Raw genomic sequence first — 13,902 nt, 5'->3', positions numbered from 1 at the left:
GGTCACAGATGAGCATGTATCAGTGCCTGAGTCAACAAGACCTGCCAAAGTGGTTTCAGGATGGGCATGCAACTCAAAATAAGCCAACGAAGCACAATAAGAGGGGACCCCTGGCTCTTTCTTGGGCAACTAGGAAGAGATGCCTGATCTTTCCTGCTGACTTCAAGCATGGAAGGATGTAAGTTCAGAGGCTACTATAGCCATGTTGATGCAATAAGAAAAGAGGGTATATAAAAATGCACCCAATCCAGAAGGAACAAAGTTGAGAGACAAAGAGAAAGAAACTGGTTCCTAGTGACATGATTTGAGCCCCTTCTTCAAGCTCTACCCCAAACCAAACGTTCCTCTGGGCTTGGTCATTATATGAGTCTGTATGTACAACTTTTATACAAACCAGTTTGAGTTTTCTTTTTCTTGAAAATAGCAGTTCTAATAGGTATTCAAGAGAAAATACACTTAAACATCACTTGTCACTATGAGGAAATGCATTTCAAATTCCGACTTGGCAAGCAGAGCAACAGGAATGCCAAAAGCCTTGTGAATGAGTGATTAATTAACTATATATCTACAAAACAAAAGCTCTTCTCTTCATCAAATACTCCCCAAGTGTCCTAAAGTGAGGCAACAATGGCAGGAGTCCCAATTTCGGGAACAAGAACTTCATTATGGGGCCACCCAACAACCTAATCCTACATATGTATTCTAAATACAACAAACATGTAAGGAACCATTTGTAAACTGTATCTCCACTGTCTTTAAGGAGTGCATAACATTCTCAGTTGTACGATGTCACCAACTATAAAACCCAAGTTCTGAAAGTAAAAACAGTTAAAATAGAAATTTCAATTACGGACAATTCAAAACCAAAGACTTTCCGATGACCAATTAACATAAAAAAGGATGCTGAACCTCACCAATAGTGACAGAAATCCACATTCATCAGTTTTACCTATCAGATTAGCAAAGATTTTATAAGATAAACGCTGTCTAGCGCTAGCAAGTATTTGAAGAAATGTGTCCTTCCTCATGTTGGCTGTAGTATACATTGATTCAACTCTTCTATTGTTAGACCCAGCTACTCCACTTCCAGCAATATATGCTAAGGAAATATTTGGACAAGTAAAGATGTTTAAGCCAACATACGTGTATGAGAATAGATACATTAAAAATGATACCCATATATACTGACATTAACTGATATACATATTTTAAGTACAAAAAGCAAGTTACTAAATATCCTGTTGAGTAATGACCCAAGTTTTGTAAAATGTATGTGTATGTGTGTATAGGCACATTAAGAAAAAAAAAAACTCAGCAAATGTCAACAGGCGCTATGTTTTGGTGGTAGAGGCAGAATTTGACGGTAATTCTTACTTCTTCTGTTAAGCATTTTTGGATAATTTGGTCTTCTTTTTAATAATAAGAGTGTACTACTTTTATAATCAGTAAAAAGCAGACAAAAAACTGTTTTTATATTCGAACAAAAGAATTCAATACTTCTCTTGGTTATGACCCTGACGAATCACAAAAGGAAAGTAAGCATCAAGGACAGACAAGAAAGGTTTGGATACAGTCTCAAAATAGGCTCAGTGGACTGTGACCACACACACATACACACCAGTAAACAGCTGTAACTCAAGTCATTATTTCATCCCACCAAGTCAACAATAGTCAAAAGAATCAAAAACAATAAGAATTAAACTATACTGGCGTAGTTTTTCAGAGATCAACAAATAACTAGCATATGGCCAAAAATAAAACACTTGAACTTCATTATTTTCGCCATAGCTCATTATCAACATACAATTAAAATTCTGCATTGAGTTAAAACCAATTTATTCTTAATAGACTAGATTATTTTGAGAAAATTTCAAATGTTTTCTCATGTGGTACAGAAAAATCTCTATTTTCCATTAAAATTTCACATATAATTATACATACAAAAACCCTCCATGATTCTACCGATCTGACCACTCTCCAACACACACACACACACACACATTTGTTTTGTGTCCTGCATAATACCTATTAACACCCTTCAAAACACCATCCATGGTCCATATGTACCTGAGCAAAGAACACTGGGAGGCGGAGGAAGGGAGAGGAATGTGTCTGCTGACTCCTTCCTCATCCTTTCTCTTAGTGGTCAGAAGTCACCCATGAGGCATGTATAGGAAAAATACTCCTGCGTTTCTCCTTTACTCACACTACTACCACACTCACAAAACTCCTGACACCAGATGTGTGAATTTTTTCCCCACCTTAAGCAATTCTCTGAGATATCAGCTCGATGTCCACAATTCAATTCATTCTGACACTAACTGGAGTTAGCACAGACCCCACAGATTAAGGGGTCATTCTCACAAGACTTCCCCCACTTCAGACACCAAGCCCAAGTCATAAATCCCCAGGTTACCCCCAACTTCTGACAACTTGGTAACAAATCAGAGATTCCCATGATTCCCTCCTCAGATTTGATCATTTGCTAGAACATCTCACAGACCTCAGGGAAACACTTACTTACATCTACCAGTTTATTATGTAATAAAGGATATTATAAAGGATACAGAGGATAAATAGCCAGATGAAGAGAAACATAGGACAAGTTCTGGAAGGGTCCCCAGTGCAGGAGCTTCTGTCCCATGGAGTTGGGGCGCTCCATCCTCCTGGCATGTGGATGTGTTCACCAACGCAGAAGCTCTACAGACCCCATACTTTTAGGATTTTTATGGACGCTTCATCACGTAGGCATGATCAATCATTAACTTAATCTCCAGTTAAGCATGCCTTGGTCTTTCTGGTGACCAGCCCCATCCTCAAGCTATCCAGGAGCCAACCAAGAGTTGCCTCATTAGAACAAAAGATACTTCTATCACCCTTGAAATTACAAGGGCTTCAGGAGCTCTGAGCTAGGAACTGGGGGCAGAGACCAAAATACATGTTTTGTATTATTTCACAGGCATGACTCTCTCCCTCCTCTCCATTTAGGGCTTTGTTATCCAACCCCTCCAGACAGCTGCTGGAGCAGCTGGATCCCACGTTCACAGCCTGATGCTTCATCTGAGTCCAGACTTTGAAGGTAGGCACTGCCAAGGCCCCACCCACTGGCAGTGTTGTGGGATGAGGCAACATCAGCAGAATTGGGGGCTATGCTGAACAAGCAGCTCAGGGCCCAGGAGGCAGGTGGGGCCAAGCAAAAATGGAATGGCACATAAATTAAGTTTGATAAAATGTGAGAGAGATTGTGGACAAAGTGGTAACGGTGAGGACGGAGAGAAATGAAAGAATTATACATATAGTTTGAAGGTAGAGCCTACAGAATTTGCTCATGTGAGTGAAAGGGAAGAACAAGGATGACTCCAAGACTTGGGTCTGGGCCCCTGGAAGAACGGAGACGCCCATTACTGGGATGAGGAAGGCTGCAAGAGCAGCAAGTCTGGGAGGCGTAAGGAGAACCAGGAGTTAAGTTTTGTCCATCTTTAGAAAAAACAGAGATTATGGGAACATTAAGAAATCCTGCCTTACAGAAAAGTTACCGAGAAGTTTACTTTAGAGCTGGTCAAAGTTGTCAACATGATCAGGCCTAATGCATATCAGTCAATCTGTGTGGCCTGGACACTTCTTCTCACTCACCCACCCACTGCTTTCCGATATCTCCTCCCACGGCTCCATCAGTGCCTTCTTGTTGCCAGTCGGGCATCTCCCAAGACAGGCTCTAAGGAACATTCTTTTACAGGATGCTAGCAAGTGGACTCTGCTCCCCCACTAAAACAAAGTGTCCCTTGCTCAAATACATATAGGAAGTGCTATTTTAAACCAAACAGCATCTTTTTTGCAGGGCTTCTCAACTCTTGATACATCAATGTCTCCTGAGAATGTCTCAAGGGACAATATTATGTGAAGAATTTCCTAAACTTATTTGACGATCAAGGCACACTGATGAATCCCTCTCAGAAGACTGTTACATAGGATACCAGCCAGGAAATGGCCACTAGTGCAATAATTTATTTTAATCCTATTTCACTTGGTTTGTGTTATCTAATCACTCCTTGAAATCCTCTCCTCGCCTTATTTTCATGGCCCAATGTTCTTGGGGTTGTCCTTCTTGCTATCTAATTTTTCCTGCTCAGTTTCCCTCCGTGAATACTATTTCTCTATCTAGCCACAAAATATCATTGCCCTCAGTTCCATCTTGTTGGTTCCCTTCTCTATACATTCAACATATACATAGAAACAAATCTCTATCTCCTCTGTCTCTCCTCCAGTCCAAAATGCACAAGCAGCTGCCTATTTGACATTTCCATGGGTCCACAGACAACACAAATTCTGTAAGTCTAAAATGAAACCTATTATTTCTCCCCCACCTTGACTAGCGACTATACCATCCGATAAATCACCCAAGTCAGAAGTGTAGGTACCTCACACCCAAAAAACTACCCAGTTTTACTGACTTTTAGATCCTCTTTAGCCCGAGTAAAATTCTCTTCCCCATTTACTGGTTTTGCCTAACTTCATCACCTCTCAACATAAATCTCCTAACTGGCCACCTTGCCTCTAATCCACACTCCTCCTTTGCGGTCATAGGGTAAAATTTCTAGAACGTGACTCCAATAGATTCATTAAGTTTTATTTGCTACCCAGACCTAGGAGATAAAAATCCAAGCACCTTATCAGGTTACACATGGCATTTCATGATTTGGTAACTTGTAAACTTCTTCTTTCATGTAGCACTTACACTGTAAAAATACCTTAATACTTGTATGTATCCACAGAGACTATGCTATCTCACGTCTGTGTATCTATACAGGATCTTTCTTCTGTCCGGTGTACCCTTTCCCTTGTTGACTATCTGGAAAACTCCCAAGTATCTTTCAAAATCCTGCTTGGAAAAAAATATCAAAACATAATTGAACGGCAAACACCAATTATGAAAAAGAATATATAACCGGAAACATCAACAAGCCACAGAATAATTACAAATAACAAGCATATGAAAATGTTCAACTTCCCAAGTAACATCAGCAGTATTACTTATATACTATTTACTAACTCCGTGTATGCACTGTTTCATTAAATCCTCCTAGCGAGCCTATAAGCTTAGCAGTATTAGTATCCTGATTTTATCAATGAGGAAAGCCAACACAATTAACAGAGGAAAGCTAGTTACAAAACTATGTGGGAAAAAGAAAGGGAACTAAGATTTACTGAGTGTCTACATTATTTTTCATACATCAACTGTTTCATTTAACATTCACAATACCCCGTGAGAAAGTACTATTATGTGGCTAATCAGTCTTATTCCTAAATAACGGCATTAATTTTATCACTCAGAGGAACATATGGAGTAGTTCAGAAAACGCTGGGAAGGAGGCCAGGGAAATGATCATGAAGTGGATCCAGATTAAGAAATCTGTTCCCTAGTGGAGACGGTAAGTAAGCTTTCCAGAAAATTTAGAGGGCAAAATAGAATATTCCACTCTCTTCATTGCCCTTCTCTTTTACGTCTTAATTTCCATTCTGTATCATCTTTTGTGGCTATAAATAATTCCTTCCTCCACCAATTTATTCCAGCATAATTCAAATCTAGTCTGAAAGCTCTTTGACAACTTCAAATATTTAATTTCTTCTAAAGGCCATTTTTAAGATGTAATAACTTTCTATAACTTTAAGATTTTTGATAATAGTTGCCCATATTTACTGAGCACTTCCCACATCCAAGCACCATTTACATGCTTTATTTTTATTAATTCACAATCTTCACAATTCCCCTTTGAGGTAGGTACAATTATTGTCCCTACTTTATAGAAGAGGAAACTGAGGCACAGAAAGTTTCATTTTTCCCCAAGGTCACATACTAGGAAGTACCAAGGCCTTCAGACAATAGAACTATGCTCTTCCCCAGGAAATGAAATGGCCTCTCCCTGAAATTGTCCCACATACACACTGCCTACTGTCACTATCTCACAGCACCGAATAACAGAATGATTTAAGACCCAGCTGCTCTAAAAACAAACCATCATAGTTCAAATTATTTGACACTACCAAATGGTTGTCAGAGATAGTTTAAGTATCAAATACTAAAAGAACGATAGAATTTGCAAAATAGAAGCCAAACAGAAAAACTAGACCACCTGAAGGATTCCTAAAAGCATTTGGCAAAAGTAATGTAAATGTGAGGTGTGTATCTTCCCACTACGGCTGTTTCTTCCAAGTGAGTGGTTTCTGTCCATTTTAAACTCTTCCCCGATCCTCTCTCTCTACTTCTTCTCCCCTGGAAGGAAGAGTGACTTCTCTAGTTGGCTTACCGGGGCGAATAAACAGGGCATGCTTGCTCAGCTCCACCAGTGCTCCTTTTGGGACTAAGCTACCCACAGGGCACGTGTGTTCTGCCTGCTTCTCCAGCTGTGCCCACAAGGTTCGCTTCCTAATTCTCTGGTTGAATATCAGCTGACCCATTGGCCCTCTCTCTAAGCTACATCCTCCAACTCAGCCTTTGTTAGTAAGAAAAATCACACAGATTTTGATTTCCTATTTGCCTTACTCTTCTGTTTTATTTGTCATTTGTTCAGAATTAGGAAAAGGCGTAGTATTTATTGAGCTCCCTAAAAAAACCCAAAAGATAGGGCCCGACACAAATTAAATTGGTCATCTATTCATTAACACGGGAGAAGCAATTTGGTCTGTGAAATAGAGTAATAAATAACCTGCAGTGAAGTAAGCATTCATTTTTCATCACTTAAAGGACAGGTAATTCCATCAGCCGATTGGAAGTTAGGGTTCTCCTTTACTGAATACACAAAATTCATCCCTCCTATTTCTTCTTTGTATTTCAAGTTTGGAAAAAACAATCTGATAACTTCCACAGATAACAGAGAACAAATGATACATATTTTCAAATGGGATAAATTTTACCTTGCTTCACTTTAAATCTAGCAACAAGTCACATAAGAATACCTATGGGAAAATAGGCATAAAGAGGACACTTTTACAATCTCAAAGACAAATATAAAAGAAAAAAAAATCAAGCAGTTCAAATTCCAGCCCCTCACAACTGATGTTCCAAAAATACCCCTAGGTGACATTCAGATGTACATTCCATCATAATATACTTGCCTCATTCAGTTACAAGCACGCTTAATTACAAAGCGGTTTGGTAGACTCCCAAGTTGGCATGTAAGCCATTGAGAAATAAAAACAAAAGAGATCCAGAAAATAAAAACTAATGAGGGACAAATGAGACGCCTAACATTTTAACAGAAAATATTAAGGCTGAATGATTCTTACTAAAAATTATTAAGTACTACGGGGTTAAAACTCAAAACCAACACCTTGAAAGACCTCTGGAAATTACCTGGTAGGGCAGGTTGTTTTGCTTGTAAGGCTGTCTCAATAGTTGACTACGTATACAGGAGTAATCAGCTAGAGCTTTCCTGTATTCACCACCTTCAAACATACTTTGCTCTTTCCCTGATATTATATTTTATGAGAAAAACAGAATCTTATTTGCTCAGCATTTAGATTTGCAGGTGCCCTGGCAGGCTCCACCAATATATACTCATGAAACTACTTCGTGTACTGTTTTCTGAAAGGAGTTATTTTCGCTTGTAAGATTCTCATTAGCCAAAACTTTTACAGACTACGCAGGCACAAATAATATCGAAGCAGCCATAAGTGGCCCCTTGACAGGGGCAACATGTATTAAAGAATGTAACAGATATTTGTTACTCTTGCGGCCATCTAGAATCTTTGCCTATGGTTCCTGTTTGAAAATCTTGCCACATTATGAGTCCCTTCTTCCCAAAACAGAAGCCAGAACTCACTCTCCCGGCTTCCTTTGTCTGGCAAGGAGATCTAACGTCCACCAACCAACTGCACCCATATACAACTTCAATTCAGAAGTAGCGATATGAGGAAGCAAATGAGAAATCTATCTATTTTGTGAGAGAAGTGGTAGAAGCACCCATCTTTCAGGGGAAAACGGTAAGGGCACTTCTCACATCCAGTCCCCAGCTTTACTAGTGAAAGCTGTCAGGTCAGTTTGAAACTTTGCAGTGCCAACGCCTGGAGTGTGGTTTGAGTAGTGTTCCTGTTCCCCTGACCTGTTTTTCCTGGGTGTCCTGCAGACTCTGTGAGCTTCCAAATGCCCTTTACTTTTTCTGCTTCTGCTAGCTGGAGAGTAGATTCTGTGGTTTGCAACCAAGAATTTTGTATCATACAAAACTTTGGGCTAAGTAAACTATGGTTTTATCAACATAATGGTAGAATGATTATCAAATCAATAACAAACTCAACAGTCATCTACAGACAACCTGTCACAAGTGTGGTGCTGTGCTAGAAGCTGTACAGGAACAAATAGGAATACCATAGCATGTAGATTATGTAAATACATGGACATGCAGATATAAAATAAAGTTAGATGAAACTTAGAAGATATAGAATCATCTATGTAGCGACTGCAACAATACAATAGCATATTGCATACACTGCTGAGGATGAAAAACTTTTATTGAGGTATTAAAATGTCCATTGGGTTTAGGGAAAATCTATCACGCTGCTTAAGAAATTAAATTTACCTTTTATAACCATTAAAATTCAGCTATGTGGGAGAAAATATGTGTAAATCATATAACTCATAAGGGATTACTATCCAGAATATATAAAGAACTCCTCCAACAGTATAATAAAAATAAGCCCAATTCCAAAATGGGCAAAGGACTTAAACAGACATTCCTCCAAAGAAGACACACTAATGGCCAATAAAAACATGGAAGAGATACTCAGCTTCTTTAGTTATTAGGGAGATGTAAATCAAAACCACACACACAAAAAAAATCATTTCATACCCATTAGGATAACTATTATCAGAAAAGTGGAATAACAAGTCAAAGAGGTAGAGATGAAAGAACTGGAACCCTCATACATTGCTGGTGGGGATGCAAAATTGTGCAGCCAGTGTGGAACAGTATGGTGGTTCCTCAAAAACTTAAACAAAAAATTACCATACGATCCAGCAATTCCACTCCTGGGCATACAGTCAAAAGAATTAAAAGCAGGCACTCAAATAGATAACGTATATACCAGTATTCATAGCAGTATTATTAATAATAGCCAATAGCTGGAAACAACCCAAGTTCATCAACAGATGAAAGGATAAACAAAATGTGGTATGTGCACATAACAGAATATAATTCAGCCATGAAAAAGAGTGACATACTGACACATGCTGCAACATGGATGAACTTTGAAAACATTATACTAAGTGAAATAAGCCAGACCCAAAAACTATATAATTTCATTGATATGAGGTACCTAGAAGAGACAAATTAGTAGAGGCAAAGTAGAATAGTGGCTACTAGGGGCTGGGGGAAGCGGAGATGGGGAGTTATTGTTTAGTGGGCACAGAGTTTCCGTTTGGGATGAGGAAAAAGTTCTGGAAACGGATAGTAGTTATGGTTGCACAACATTGCAAATGTACCTAATGCTGCTGAGCTGTACACTTAAACATGGTTAAAATGGCACATTTTACCTTGTGTGTATTTTACCATAATTAAAAAAAATTCAATCCTGGGCCGGCCCAGTAGTGTGGCAGTTAAGTTCGCACACTCCACTTTGGTGGCCCGGAATCTGCCGATGCAGATCCAAGGTGTGGACCTAGCACTGCTTGTCAAGCCATGCTGTGGTGGCATCCCACATACAAAGTGGAGGAAGACTGGCACAGGTGTTAGCTCAGTGACAGTCTTCCTCAAGCAAAACGAGGAGGATTGGCAACAGATGTTCGCTCAGGGCCAATCTTCCTCACACACACACAAAAATTCAATCATAAACCTTATCTAGAAATCTGTCAAAATTTAAGTCCAACATTATTTCTGTTGTACTGCTTCTCACTATTATTTAAGGTAAAGATTCAAGTAGTGGATCTAACCAGAAAAATGGGAGCATAGCATAGTTAAGACATTGGGTGGAGAGACCTAGGTTACAAGACTGGCTCTACAACTAGATAGCTTGTCACATACTTAAAACACGGCCTGACACATAAAAGGTCCTTAAAAAAGTTACTGTTAGCTGCCATTGTTACTAGTCTTTATTATTATATAAAAACCACATGGAAAACATCAATGCATTTTATTACAGAAAAATTTTAAACTTTGGTACATCAAACAAATGAACATTGGAAGACAAAGATGCAGGGAAAATATTCGCCTCAGAGATGATTAGGAGTCAAAATCTCTGATATGTAGACTCAAACCCAAAAGGTGTGCGAGCACCAGGGCAGAGAGGCAGCAGGAAGGCTGCTCTGAAGAGGCCGCACCTGAACGAAGACAGGAGCGATGCAATGCAGGGCAGTGGAAAAGTCTGGGGTCAGAGCTCTGGGTGGAGACAACAGCAAAAGCAAGGGCCAGAAGGTAGCAGGAAATGGAGGCTTTGAGGAACACAGCCAAGAAGACCTGTGAGCCTGGAAAGAGACCCAGGGGAGAGCGGCAGATAAGGCTGAAGAGGCAGACGGAAGGCAAACCTCACAGCCTAGTAAGAAGGTGGGACTGTGATTCTAACCTCAAAGGGAAGCCATTTAAGCAGGGAAGCTACATGGTCCAGTTTACTGTGCAAATGGTCATTCTGCCTGCTATGTGGAGAAAGGATGGAGTAGGGAGGCAGAGGGGAAGCAGGGGAGGAGGTGGAAACCATCTCTGTAATTTAAGTAAGACCTGATATAGCTTAGATTCAAGAGAGTAGCAGTGGCAATAGAAAAATGTGTACAAATCTGGTTGCATTGGCTGATAGGAGAGAAAATATGTAACTGTTTCATTAACCAAAATTATGCAAATTAAAATTATACAATTTCTCCTGTCAAATTAGCAAAGGTTAATAAGGGATAATATAAATCCTGATGAAAATGTAGTTGCAGAAGGCACTCATAAACATCTAAAAAGCAATGTGCTATATTATCTATCAAAAGCCTGAAAAATTCTCCTAATTTTTTACTTAGTAATTAGCAATAGTAAGTCTTTTATTGTTGCATGAATTAACTTTTAAAAAACATGCTTAAAGAGAAAATCAGGATTTATACTCAAAGATGTAATTTTAGCACATTTATACTTGCAAAAAATTGAAGAACAATCTAATGTTCAACATTTAAGGAGTGGCTGGATTACAGCTTATGATAAAGTACTAAGCAATATTTAAAAATCATGTTCTTTAAGGGGTTTCAAGACATGGGAAAAAATACTGATATTATACCTTACAAAATCAACTAAGAGAGCAAACAGTAGTAGAGTTTTGTTTTCAGGCTAGTAAGTTTTGATATGAGATCTGAACATAGAGAGCCAAGCAAATAATTGGTAAGAAAAATTTATTAATCACTAACCTAGTCTAGCATCAAAACTCAATACATACGCTCAGAAAACTGATATGCTCAACTCATTACCAATTGTCTGCATCTTACAGTATCAGTCTCTGTTACCCTTGGTCCTAAAAAAGGAAGCAGGGAAGTTTCGTTTTATGGTTCCCTTAGTAACTTAATAAACATGCATCTTCAAAGTCTATTGTCACTCTCTATCTCCAGTGCCTGGCACGGAATAGGAGCTCAGCAAATATTTCTGGGTGAATATCACCGAAAATAAAGCTTTCAGTTCCAACTTATCAGCAAAGAAATTTAAAACCTCAAAATGGAAGAGGTCCTAAAAGTGATAGGGATAATAATAATTCATAATATTTTGAGTGGCTACAATGTAGCAGGCCTTATTAAACACTGTACACGCCTTCTCTTTAATCCTCATACTCCTCTGAAAGAATTACGTTTCACATTTTAAAACCAGGAAATGGGTTCAAAAACGTGAAGGAACTCGCCCAAAGTCACACTGCAACTAAGTCTGAAGTCACTTCTGGCGCCTAAACGTATGTGCACATGACGTATCGAGATTTGCTGCTTCTTTGCAATGATCAGAATGGACCAGGTTTTTTCTTGATGCTTCCCCGACGGTTCCACTTAGGGTTAGCTAACTTCTACCTTGAACTACAGGGACGCCTGTGAAGCGCCATCCCTCAGCGGCCCAGCCGGGCCCAGTGACCTCCCCTCCCGCGCTGTGACCTCCCAGAGGGCCAAGGACCGAGTCCCCACGCCTCTAAATACCCCCCACTTAGAACTGGGCACTAGCACTCGGCCGAGGCCCGCCCCCGCCTTATCCCCCATTTTCGTTGACTTCACGGCACAGGACTCACAAGCAGAGTCCTCCGAGGCGCCCAGTCCCCGCTTCGGACACCGCTGAAGGCGGGGCGGGGCCGCGGCCCCAGAGCGGTTTCCATGACAACCAGCGCCCGCCCCCCCCCACCCCCGGGCTCCGCCTCCAGCGCCTCGCCGCCCCAGCAGTCCTGGCGCGGCAGCTCTGCCCAGCGGCGGCGCGCTAGGAAAGAGAGAGACCGTCGGCGCCCTGTCACCTCTTAGCGCCTGGTGCATGCCCCCGATGCCGCTGTACAGCTCCAGCACCCGCAGGGGCTCCATCCCCCGTCGCCGCCGCCGCCTCCGCCTCAGAGCTAGGCCTGCCGGTCCGCCTGCTCCTCTTCCCTCCGTCCGCGCCTCTCCCTCGCCTCTGGTTCCGCGGCTTTTCGGTTCCCCCCTCTCCTACCGCTTAGGCTCTGGGCTTCACGTGGCAGCGCGGGGCTGGCGGGGGTCCCAGGGCGACAAAGGGCAGGAAACAGTAAGGTCTCCCAAGTGCCTAGCAGCCACGCTGTGGCCTGATTTACGCTCCAGCTTCCTTTTAAGATATATTCAGAGCCCTTAGAAGGAAAAAAAATGCGGAGCTCGTAGAGGGGCAAATCTACCTTTGCTTTAAAATGAATGAATACAGGTTAGAATCCAGAAACACTCATTTTTCAGGCAGGCCGCTTTTCCGTGCCTTGGAAGCCCGAAGTGCCCAAACCTTCGTGCCATTAAGCTTCAGCACGTCCCACGTGGCTGGTGGTGTGCCTGCGCGGGTTGTGGAAATAGATCAGCTGCTTCCGCAGAGAAGGTCCCAGAATGTCAAGTACAGAAAGTAGCACGCGTGCCGCAGAGCCCGGTGCGTGCAAATACAGAGTAACTTAGCGGAGTTAGTTATAGTTTAGCTTGGAAAATACCCACAACGTAGGATCTGCTGTTAATGTAATGTTGGACTGTTTATGGGCCTCCAGGTGCGAGGACCTTGCTTCCCAATGCGGGAGAGGAAGCGTTCTCATTGTGAAGCGTCCTTCTATTGTTCCTGCTACTGCCACGTGTTAACTTTTCTTACGAAAAATCGTGGAGTACCATTTGCAATAACGAGTTAATAACTGATTTGTTAGGAACTCCGCATGTGTGCTAATATAACAGAGAAAAGACTTCCGTATCTGAATTATGAAACGGATCCATTCTGATGTGTCCTATGAAATTTTTAAATTGTAAATGTGTATTGGCCTTTAAATGTTTTTTTATTGGTCACTTATTTCAGATGAGATGGGGTGTGTGTTAACATACCGCAGAACTGAGTCCCAACCCCGGCATTGCCAGTGTCTAGTTGTGTGACCACGCTGAGGCTGGTTTCCTCATCTGTAAAGGGGAAGGAAGAGAGGGCAAGGATCAGCTGAGGGCCCTGCACCTGTGATTCTGTGGCTGAGATAGAATTTGAAAAAGTGAGGCCTGATTTGGCCTCGCGTTAGTTATCTGCTCAAACTGAAATATCTAGAAAGGAGACATTTTAAAAACCTGCTTTAAGCAAATGTGCTCTTAAACCAAGTCAACTTATAGAAATCATGTACACACTAACATCATATATATAATGCATGAAGCACTTTTCTAATATTTATTACATAATATTATACCATAAATGTATATCAGTACATATAAAGGGAGCTGTTAGTCACAGTGATTTATATACGGTCAACAACCAATAT

General features: G+C 40.9%; 1 protein-coding gene across 5 annotated transcripts in view; it reads right to left on the bottom strand.

Annotated features, from left to right (window-relative positions):
• The window catches only part of TRDMT1 (tRNA aspartic acid methyltransferase 1), a 58,772-nt gene extending 46,214 nt beyond the window's left edge, over positions 1-12,558 (bottom strand). For 2 of the 5 annotated variants that reach the window (XM_046679867.1, XM_046679866.1), the window contains exon 1: positions 12,433-12,558. In XM_046679867.1, the coding sequence (XP_046535823.1) occupies positions 12,433-12,496 (64 nt within the window). In that variant the 5' untranslated portion in view covers positions 12,497-12,558. Of the gene's footprint in view, positions 1-6,912; positions 6,933-12,432 lie in introns of those variants that run through there. The other 3 variants (XM_046679868.1, XM_046679869.1, XM_046679871.1) reach the window with 3 other exon arrangements.
• Positions 12,559-13,902: the final 1,344 nt, after the last annotated feature.

Source organism: Equus quagga, chromosome 12, assembly GCF_021613505.1.
Source record: "Equus quagga isolate Etosha38 chromosome 12, UCLA_HA_Equagga_1.0, whole genome shotgun sequence".
In the NCBI taxonomy this organism is placed as follows: Eukaryota; Metazoa; Chordata; class Mammalia; order Perissodactyla; family Equidae; genus Equus; species Equus quagga.
This window is presented reverse-complemented; position numbering and strand designations above follow the sequence as displayed.